At 46.4% G+C, this 10,604-nt stretch overlaps 1 protein-coding gene across 1 annotated transcript; it reads left to right on the top strand.

Annotated features, from left to right (window-relative positions):
* The first annotated feature begins 363 nt into the window (after positions 1 to 363).
* On the top strand, positions 364 to 7,470 carry zbtb18 (zinc finger and BTB domain containing 18). Its single transcript, XM_079169005.1, has 2 exons — positions 364 to 717; positions 5,723 to 7,470. Exon 2 carries the CDS (start codon positions 5,740 to 5,742, stop codon positions 7,435 to 7,437), a length of 1,698 nt encoding a protein of 565 aa, XP_079025131.1. The 5' UTR covers positions 364 to 717; positions 5,723 to 5,739; the 3' UTR covers positions 7,438 to 7,470.
* The last annotated feature ends 3,134 nt before the right edge of the window (positions 7,471 to 10,604 follow it).

The following is a 10,604-nucleotide window of genomic DNA, read 5'->3' as shown; positions in this document are numbered from 1 at the left end:
TTAGTTTCCACCATGCAAACAGTTGTTAGCTGTGGAAGTGGTTCACCTGTTTTGTGTCTTTGATTAACACCTATTTTATTTATTTTTTGCCAGCAATACATAGTCTAACAAAAAGCTGTTATTCTTTTAACAATGCAATACAATAAGCATTTCCCCCTCCTGTCAAGGTGCTGCACCTGCTCACATCAGCTCCGCCTCCACCCGCCCCCCCGCTCCGACTCGACTACAGTACCCAGGCCGCACCGCGCCGCTCTCCACTCTCTCGCTCTCCGCTGCGCCAGTCCGCCTCACTCGCAGAACCAGTTGGTTTGGCCCAGCTGCTTCTTCTTCTTCTTCTGTGTGCTGCTGCTGCTGCTGCTGCTGTTGCCTGGTATCAACCTACGCCGACGAGAGAAGAAGACATATCCCTCCCTCTCCTCTGTTTTTTGAGGGCCGCTTTCCAATTTGCTTTCACTCGCCTCCTCGCCGGCACCATTGGCTTCCGTGCCGTGCCAGTCAACTCGCCTCCTTTTTCCTTCCCAGCCCCCGAGTTGAGCAGCAACAAGCTCGGAAACATCTGTCCGCCGCAGAGTGCTAGACTCCCCGTCTCCTCCGCCTGCACGCCTCGGCAGCCTGATATGGAAATTAGTCCAAAGTCAATCTAGTTTTGTCCCCGAAAAGGAAAAGAAGAAGAAGAAAGGAGGATTTGACGGAGGAAGACGTTGGACCGTGTTGTCTGTAAGTGCTGCCTCTTAACACCGGAGTCCGATTAAAGGAGGCTCATGAGAGCGAGGGAGGGTTAAAAGTAGCTAAACCTTCCTTAGCATTACTGTGTCGTCTCCTCGCACACTAATACTCGCTGTGTTAGCTCTCGCTCCTCGCTGTTTTAGCCGTTGTTGTCATAGCACCGGGGCCTTCCGAACAGCTGTAAATGTATCAATATTGTAGCCGCTTGGCTTTACTTTTGTTAGCCACGTTCGGTAGCTACAGCTAGCTGCTGGGTCAGTGTGTGTGTGCGTGTGTGTTTGGTGTGTATTCTGCTCAGAAATCTATTGTTGTTGTTTAGTTTGTTGTTCTTTTTTTGTTGGTGCTAATTTCCTCGACGGATAAAGTCATTGCCGTGGTTGACACATTTTTTTTTTTAGGGACTGCTTGTAAATGAAGTTAAGAAGCTGTATTGTTGTAATTTAGAACAAACTTATTCATCACACTGTAGACTTGTGTGTGTCAACGTGTTGGATATAACACTGTCACGGTATTTAAAACGAAGAAGAATGTGTCGGAAGTAAAAACATAAATGGAAATCGTGCATCAGTTAGTGTGCAGCGACACACTGTAATTATAGATGCTGACTGAAACTCCAGTGGTGAAGTTAATTAAAGTTTAACTCGTGTGATTTAATGTCTGAACACTTTTGAAAGCAGAGCCCAATTTTTTTACATAAGCTTATTAAAGATTATAGAAGTTGGAGTCGACCAAATGTTTACACCGATTTTTTTTTGTAGGTGAATTTTAAAGAAAAGTTCATTTATATTTTCCAGAAGTGTTTATAATTAACTTACAAAGAAACATAATATTATTTAGCAGGACATTAATGTGCGTCGATATTGTAATAAAAGCCACCGGTATATGCTGGACTAGTCTGTTAAACTTGATTAACGGGTTTATTTTGAGAATCGGGAAACAAAGTGAAAATAAGAAAATAACCCGACTTTTGTGGCCGGACATTCACACGCTCCATATATACACACATACATGCACACTTTCACTAAAGCGAAAGTGAAATAAAAGGCTCTTGTAATAAGTTTCTCCCCGGGTCATTAAAGGCTTGTAGACCTTTTGTTTCGGGACTTGCACTCATCAGGTTCTTTCTTTATGACTTGTTCTCATTGTTTCATTTCTGTTCCTGTCAGTTGTCCGAAGGGTGTGTGTGTGTGTGTGTGTGTGTGTGTGTGTGTGTGTGGGGGGGGGGGGGGGGGGGGGTGTAGCTGGATGGATGAATGAATGAGTGAATACAAGACGAGGCAGCGGCGCTGAACCGTAAAGAAGTGGAAAACAATATCAGCTGCGTGCGTCTGTCAGTTGCAAATGTGCTGTGTTGGCCTTTGTTTCTGGTTATTGGAAGGAGACAGAGACATGTGGAGGAAGACAGGGGCATTTAAACATGAGGGGAAGCTTTTCACTCAGAACCTCTGTATAAAAAGAACATCAACTTTCCCATTATTCCTGTTAGTTTTTGGTAGCAGTTGTGGTTGCACGATTTGGTGAGCGACAACTCTTTTCTGTTTTCCCAAAAATCTAAAATCAGCACTGCCTTTAGTAGACCCGTGCGTGTTTTCTTTCCCAGAGAGAGAAACGGGGGAGAAAGAGAGACAAAGTTGCGTGGTGTTGGTGTTGGTAGAATGAAAGAGGAGTCTGGTGGCAGGAGTGTAGAGGAGGCAGCATATGGCTGTAGAAAGAGCACAGCTGGAGGTAGCATCTCCATCTGAGGATGATGTCAGAGCAGCTGACAGGCTGCCATCCACCCCACCACCTCCTCCTCCTCCTCCTCCTCCATCCCTCCACCGCCTCCACCCCTCCCCAGTCCTTTATTGTGAGTCTCAGCGGCAGCCTGGGAGAGTTAGTGCTCTGTGTGTGTGTGTGTGTGTGTGTGTGTGTGTGTGTGTGTGTGTGTGTGTGTGTGTGTGTGTGTGCGCTGTGTGTGTGTGTTTGTGGCTGCCGATCAGCGCCAGTTAGGAGGAGGAGGAGGAGGAGGAGGAGGAGGAGGAGGAGGGAGGTGGTATCTCGTTCCCCCTCCAACATCTCCTCCACTTTGCATCTGTCCCTCGCAGTTTGAACAGCGTGTTTTTTTTTTTTGCCTGCCTGCCTGCCTCCCTCTTCTTCTTCTTCTTCTTCTTCTTCTTCTTCTTCTCTCCTCTTCTCTTCTACCCACTCATTGATTCCGAGAGAGCAAGCAACGAAGAGAGAGAGAGAAAGAGATACACAGCCATTCCCAGCCAGAGAGCCCAGCTATTCTGCTACAGTGGAGTTAATCAAGTTGATGCATACTGCTGCAGGTATCGTCTTGTGTGTGTGTTTGTGTGTGTGAGGCAAAGTGAATAGAGTAGGACAGTCCGGGGTAGTTATTCTGTTTTGTTGTGAGGATCTCCGGTGTGTCAACCCAGTGTGAGCGCTGTGTGAAGCTGCTGGTGAGTAGTGAACTCGTGTTGGTGCTGCCGGTCTGAGGTGTAACTCTCTGCTGTGTTTTAAGTTTGTAGTCCTGAGAGCTGCATTTACAACTCTTTTTGCATTTAGTTTGCTATTTGTGGTGCAAGGCGGCTTTTTGTTCAGACGCTCCTGAATTGAACGCATTATTTTAAAAAGAAGTATTGGATCTGGTTGTTTTTTTTAAAATGTATTATAATAGTAAAACAAAAAGTGAAATAATTATTATTATTGATGCTTTTTCTGACATTTTAATAAAAAAAAAAAAAGATATTGTCATTTTTTTAGATTAGTGTAATTCAAGCAAAGAAAATTAAACAATTTTTTTTAGTTGATAAAACAACAAAAATGTAATTTAAAATGAGCTGCTATTTAATCCTAATCATTTTATCAGATTATCATTTTTTTTCTTCTTTCAGTTAAATCTATAACTCTCTATAAAATTACTTGAAAGCATGTGCTGCCTTTTTTCCCCCTCCTGTCAGCTGGAGTAGAGGAGACTAATTTAGAAGTTGCAGATTTGAGCTGCCTGAATTGGCTAGACAGCTGTAATCGCACTCCCTCCTAGTCTTAATCTCTTTATCTGGCTAGCAGCTGCCATATGGCCCCCGTCAGCTGGATCAGATGTGGGTAAGCCTCCCTCCCCGGCCGTCCCAGCCTCTCTCTCCCTCACCCTCTCCCTCCCTGCCCCTCTGTGTGTGTCTCTGTCAGACCCCTGCCTGATCTCACTGGCCGGGCCGGGCGGCGGGCTGCTGCCCTCCTGAGCCTCCGCCACCACCGTCTTTATTTTTAGCCATCTTTAAGGATTAGGATTGATGCTGTGACGAGCAGGGCACTTACAGTGATTGTATTGTAAATCTTCTCTTCTGGGTGGTGGTGGGTGGGTGTGCGGGGCAGTTTCTACTATGGGGCGGATGTGCGGGGCTTTTTTTTTTTCCTTGTAAGATTCAGATGGGGAAGGAGTGTGTGAGTGACGGATGGTGTGTGTGGAAGGAGGAGGCGGCGGTCCGAGGGGTTTGGCCGGACAGAGGGGGGGAGGGGGGGGGGGGGGGGGGTGTATGAGGTGGGAGGTGGTACACCCTTGTCCCCGTAAACCCCCTCATTTAAAGCAGTCTGAACAAGCCGGAGGGCGAGCAAACACACACACACACACACACACACACACAGTCTCACACACGCGGTGACATTCTTGGTTTAGCTTCATTCAAATGAGGTGATTTAGCTGCTTTGGTTAACACCGTGCAGAGCGGGGCCGATGTATTTTCTCAGACAGGACAAATCGACTTGGTTAACAGGTGGGACTTAATGATTTTACAGATCTCAGTCTCGTTATCGCCTTCTGTCATCCCAGATTTAGTTGCTCATTTATTTTATCAACTAGATACATTTTATCAACTCTTTTTTTTTTGAGGAGCGTTGCTGCAAGTTTTCATGTTTTCCGTCTTACACCTAAAGCCGCTGCTCGCAGGTTAAACGGGGGACAAGCTGTTTTGTTTTCTATTGGCCAGTTTTCCTGCTCGACTTAGCCTGTGGAGGTGGTTGGTAGGTAGGCTGGTGCGGTGTGTGTGTGTGTGTGTGTGTGTGTGTGTGTGCGTGTGTGTGTGTGTGTGAGGACAGTGTGTGCAGCTGAAAGCCGGTTACCTAAAAGGGCCGTGCCAGGCCAGGCCAAAGTGGGTTAATAAAAATAACCAGCGTAGGAGCAGCGACAATCCAGGAGTGCAGGCAGAGGAGTTAGAGAGAAACGGAGAGAGCGGAGAGACGTAGAGTAGAAGAAGCTGTCGCTGCTGGTTTACCTGAGATTAAGTCTGTCTGTGGGTACTGAATCAGTGATTATTCTTAAATTACTGTTATCCTTTTTAATTGTAATTCTCATCAGTCTTTCCCCCTTTTGTTTTCATTTGTTGTAGATAATTATAGAATTATCATCAACATTTGGCGTCGTTTACAACTATCTGCGTGTGTTTTTTTTAAATTGAAACAGAAATATTTGTGTTGATGCTGTTAAGTGAGTAAGAAATATCATGGCTGTGCATAGGTTAATATCTAGTATTCATAAAATGTACAAACGCATTTTAAATATACACGGTATATTTGCGTTTTCTGTTGTATTTTAATTGACTTTTTATGTGATAAAAAATTTGCGTTGTTAAAACAAAAACCTAAATGGTGATAAGAAGAGTGTCATGATCTCTTAACTGTCATTTGATCTTCTCACATAATTCATTTAAAAATGATAATAACTTTGTCTCCTTGCTTTTATTTTTCCGAAACGCGTTTGTCGTCTTCACATCTAAATTGTCTTTTGAAGGTTTTACTTCTCCGTTTACATTTCGTGGTTCCTTTTTTTTCTTGAGTGTTTATCTTCACTGAACAAACAAAACACTGAAAATGAACAAATGTTTAATTTAAAATAGAACAACCCAGTTAAAATCTGGCAGAGCTTCTTTTAAAAGCCTGCGTTAGGTGTAAATGTCATGTCTGCCAGCACAGATCTTGTTCAGGTGTGTCTAACTTTGCCTCTGCCTCTGTGTCTCTGTAGGTTATGAGGACGGCAAGATGGAGTTCCCAGACCACAGCAGACATTTACTCCAGTGTCTGAGCGAGCAGCGGCATCAGGGCTTCCTGTGTGACTCCACGGTGCTGGTGGGCGATGCCCAGTTTCGGGCCCACCGTGCCGTGTTGGCCTCCTGCAGCATGTACTTTCACCTCTTCTACAAGGACCAGCTGGACAAGAGAGACGTGGTGCACCTCAACAACGACATTGTCACGGCCCCGGCCTTTTCCCTGCTCCTGGAGTTCATGTACGAGGGCAAGCTGCAGTTCCAGGACCTTCCCGTGGAGGACGTGCTGGCAGCGGCCAGCTACTTGCACATGTATGACATTGTCAAGGTGTGTAAGAAACGTTTGAAGCAGAAGGGCACGACGGAGGCCGACAGCACGCGCAGAGAAGAGGACGGCGGGTCAAGCTGCTCCGATAAGGCCGACAGTCTGTCAGATGGCTCCACGGGCCGGCCCGCTACCGCAGACCTGCTGCACAGCGATGAAGAGGAGGAGGGGAAGGCAGAGAGAGGACAGCTGTGGCTGAGGCTGCCGTCTGCGGACAGACCAGGGACTCCGGCCGTGGCTAGAACCAGCCCAGGGCACGGCGAGGCGGAGATGCCGGGTGGGGAAGGTCCAGCGGAGGGAGGAAAGCTGCTCTCCCCGGCCGGCAGCCCCACCAGCTCCACCGGGTCCCTCTCGCAGAGGTCCCATCGCTCCGTGAGCTCTCGCGGAGGGCCCAGGGGCAGGAGGGTGTCGAACGACGCTACCGACTGCGTCCTGGACCTGTCGGTCAAGCCAACCGGCGGCAGCAACCACAGTAACCACCACCAGTCCTATTTCGGCGGAGCGGCCACACCGGACAGCCTCCAGAGCCCGTTGGCGGTGAGGGTAAAGGTGGAGAGGGGCGTGGCTTCAGATGAGGACGAGGAACTGGGAAGCGGGGACTACGACATGGAGCACAGCGGCATCACCAAGGCGACGGTTCCCAGCGTCAACGGGGGCCTGACCCACCACAGGGTCGGAGGGCCCCTGTCGGCCCAGCGGAGGCTCGGCCTGGAGGCGCACCTGTCCGCTCTGCGAGAGGCCTCTCTGGCCTCGGAGCTGGAGCGGGAGGACAAGCCTTCGGCCACGGCGGACGACGAGGACATCCTGGGGGGCAACAACGGGCGTGCCCAGGCCGAGGTGGCCGGCATGGATAGCTCCCTGTTGCCCTACGTCTCCAACATGCTGTCGGCTCAACACACCCAGATCTTCATGTGCCCGCTGTGCAACAAGGTGTTCCCGTCGCCGCACATCCTCCAGCTTCACCTCAGCTCCCACTTCAGGGAGCAGGAGGGCATCCGCTCCAAGCCCGCCGGAGACGTCAACGTGCCCACCTGCACCATCTGCAGCAAGACCTTCTCCTGCATGTACACGCTGAAGCGCCACGAGCGGACACACTCCGGCGAGAAACCCTACACCTGCACCACCTGCGGCAAGAGCTTCCAATACTCGCACAACCTCAGCCGCCACGCAGTGGTGCACACGCGCGAGAAGCCGCACGCTTGCAAGTGGTGCGAGCGGCGCTTCACGCAGTCCGGGGACCTCTACCGACACATCCGCAAGTTCCATTGCGAACTGGTCAACTCGCTGTCAGTGAAGAGCGAACCGCTGGCGCTGCCCAATGTCAGGGATTGGGCGATCGAGGACAGCTCCCAGGAACTGTGGAAGTAGAAAACAGACTGCTGTGTTTGACGGAGGGGAAGAGAGCGGAGAGTGAAAGAAGGGCAGTGAGGCATGGGGGGGGGGGGGTGGGGGGGGGGGGGTGAGTCGGCATAAGTTTGATATTCGGGGTTCAAGTGAGTCATGTTCTTGTGTGTCGCAAAATCTCATTCAATTGCACTTTAATAGCACATGAAAATGTTACTACTGAGTTTTTATTTTTTTGTTGTTGTTGCTGTTTGGGGTAATTTTGTTGTATTTTATTCTGAACTCTTTTATTTTTCTTTGGCATAAGTTCTGTTTGCTGGTTTCGATTGCGTCTGAAGGACGTGGGTCCCAGTGAGAATGTCTCGCCTTCTCGAAGAGTTTTCACTCTTGTTTGTGTTTTCATCTCAGACACGTCACTCTGACGCTGGCCAGCGTCTCGGTCCCAGTTCCACAGACAGCGAAACAACCGGTGCAGGAGTTCAGGTCGAACACACTGAAGTGAAAAAAAAAAAAAAAAAAAAGCATTACAATACACTAAACGGGTACTGTGATCACCTCACACACACAAGTTTGAAGAAGTGTGTGTGCGTGCGTGCGTGTGTGTGTGTGTGTGTGTGTGTGTGTGATACTGCACTACTCTGGCAAAAATTTCACCTGATGTGCGTGAGTGTGTGCGAGTGTGTTTGTGTGTGTGTTCATTTTATTTCCTACTGGCATAGAGGTGTCGTTGGCGAAGCGCTCCCCGCTTCACTTGTTAAGCTCTTTGGTGTTGTGTGTTCAGGGTGAAGCTGACTGACTGACAGACTAACTGATGGCACTCATGCAATGCACAGCCTCCTTTTTTCACTTCCAATCGATTTGAAGTATTTTCTAAAAATGAAAAAGACCTTTACAAATTATTATAATAATTATTATTGTTATGAATAGATTTCTTTCTTAAATCTAGCTGGCAGTCTTTAAAGCATCTCTTGTTGAAAAGGTATTTAATTTAAGGTTGTTGTATATTGTTCTGCTATAGTTTTAGAACTTAAATCTCTTTAATTTTCTTTCTTTTTTAAATTAATGATTAATATTATTATTTTTTTTTTATTACTTTTTTGTAATGGGACCTGCTGTTGTTGCATGACGTCCAAACCTGTATATTTTAAAATAAAAATGTGAATTTGCTGTATTACTGTACACATTGTAATTGATCAAATATTTGACAACAGGCTTTCCTTTTCTTTTCATTTCTTTGTGAATACTACTCCAGGGTGCGGTCTGTTGAAAAACTGAATATTATTCTCATGACTATGGAAAAAAATGCATGAACATTTGATTTTGTCTTAAACCTTTTAAGTTGTGGTTTTTGCATCGGGGAAGGGGGGGTTAACACTTTTGACAGTGAAAAGTTTTTTTGTTGCTGGGCTCCTAGAAGAATGTTACAGAATGTGTTTCCGTCGGATGTTGAAGCGATACGATGAAGCATTTTATGCCTGTGTGTGTGTGTGTGTGTGTGTGTGTGTGTGTGTGTGTGTGTGTGTGTGTGTGTGTGTGTGTGCGTGTGTGTGCACTGATCTCTCTGCTGCGTGTGTTTGTGAGCATGTGGCTCGGTTACCACCAGTCAATTTAACCTAACTGAAGATCTACGTCCACCCAGCACTTCCTCCTCCGGCTCCTCCTCAGGCGTTCAAATTTTCTCCACCGCTGTGTGTTTGTTTTCCACACCTCTCTCTCTCTCTCATGCTCTCCGTCCTCTCCGGCTCTAGACGTGGTGAAGCCATTTTCTTAATTATTTCTGCTCATTGGGCACTTACTTCAGGTCTGTTGAGTGCAGTTATGTGGCTCTGACTTTGCTAAAGTGTGAAGCATAACGGGGGGAGAAAAAAAAAAAAAGAAGGAAAAGGCTGAATATGAGCTGTCCTGCTGAAAGTTCAAGGGTCAGATATCTTTGTCACGAGCTGAGCGGTGCCGTGCTGATTCAGTACAATAACCCACATTAGACGCAGTGGTGTGAATGTGATAAGACGTGTGTGTGTGTGTGTGTGTGTGTGTGTGTGTGTTTTCCTCCTAAAACATAACCCTTTGAGATCGATGGGAAAGAATTGGCATGCCTGAATGCACCTTTTTAAGCTAAAAGACATGAAATCAGATTTTTTGCTGAAAAGATGCCTTGATTAAAAAAAACATTTCTGACGCTATGGAAGTATTTGATACTGTAGAGCATTAGGAAATAGTTGTTAAACTCATGCATAAATTCATGGAATTTATCAGAAAATGATGTCTTATTATATTTTGATCATGTGATTGGAAAACTCATTTTTGTATGTGAATGTTGTGTTTGGGTTGGGGGCAACATCTGTTTAATATTTTTTTTGTTTTTGTTTAAACCTCTGTATCTCTAATTTTCTTTTTTTTTATTAGAATTTCAAAGTAATGGTCAAGCGTTTAAACAATCCAAAAACATTTGACACAGAGATACTGAAAGGTGAACGCTCCACATTTCCCCTCACTCAGTGTGTTTATACGTGTGTGTGTGTGTGTGTGTGTGTGTGTGTGTGTGTACGCCCCCATTGATGTGCATGTGGTGGGGGGGTGGTTGTATGTGTTGCCCTGTCATCTGGTGGCACCTACATGCGTTTGCCAAGGCAACAGTGTGGGTGCCATTGCGGCAGTTTGCACCGCATCGTCTCATTTTCTTCTTCTTGAAACGTTATTTCTTCACTGGCAGCGTCTCTGCATATGGGCTCACTCCATCCTGCTGTTGTTTTCATCATTACTGCTGTTTCTTTTTTGTTCTGTTCCTCTGGTTGTACTTGACCGCCTTAAACTGCTGTAGTCCGGGCTGTTATATTTAATTTAATTTTGAAAGTGTGAGCGTGGGGTGGAGTCGTGGGAGCGATGTCAACCGCTCAAGACGCTGTGAAGTAACCACCCTGACGAAACATCTCCATCTTTTGCTGTGCTTACTTGAAAACAAAAGGGGGGAGGTTAACGCAAGGTATAAAAATAAAATGTTCAAATGTCATAGACAGTTTATGGAAAGACAGATGGGACAGACTGAGTCTGTTTTGAAAAAGGACAATCACTGTCTGGGAAAAAAAAACAAGCAGATTTTGATTCAGATATATTTGCTCCCTCTTGAGATTACAATTTTTATTTGCTTTTATTTTATGTTCCTTTTTCCAGATTTAGTCATTTTTAGCTTTGAC

Source organism: Pholis gunnellus (assembly GCF_910591455.1).
Source record: "Pholis gunnellus genome assembly, chromosome: 11".
Lineage (NCBI taxonomy): Eukaryota > Metazoa > Chordata > Actinopteri > Perciformes > Pholidae > Pholis > Pholis gunnellus.
This window is presented reverse-complemented; position numbering and strand designations above follow the sequence as displayed.

What these genes read in the sequence shown, in the direction of transcription:
- zbtb18 (XM_079169005.1), top strand. Translation starts at nt 5,740, where the DNA reads ATGGAGTTCCCAGACCACAGCAGACATTTACTCCAGTGTCTGAGCGAG.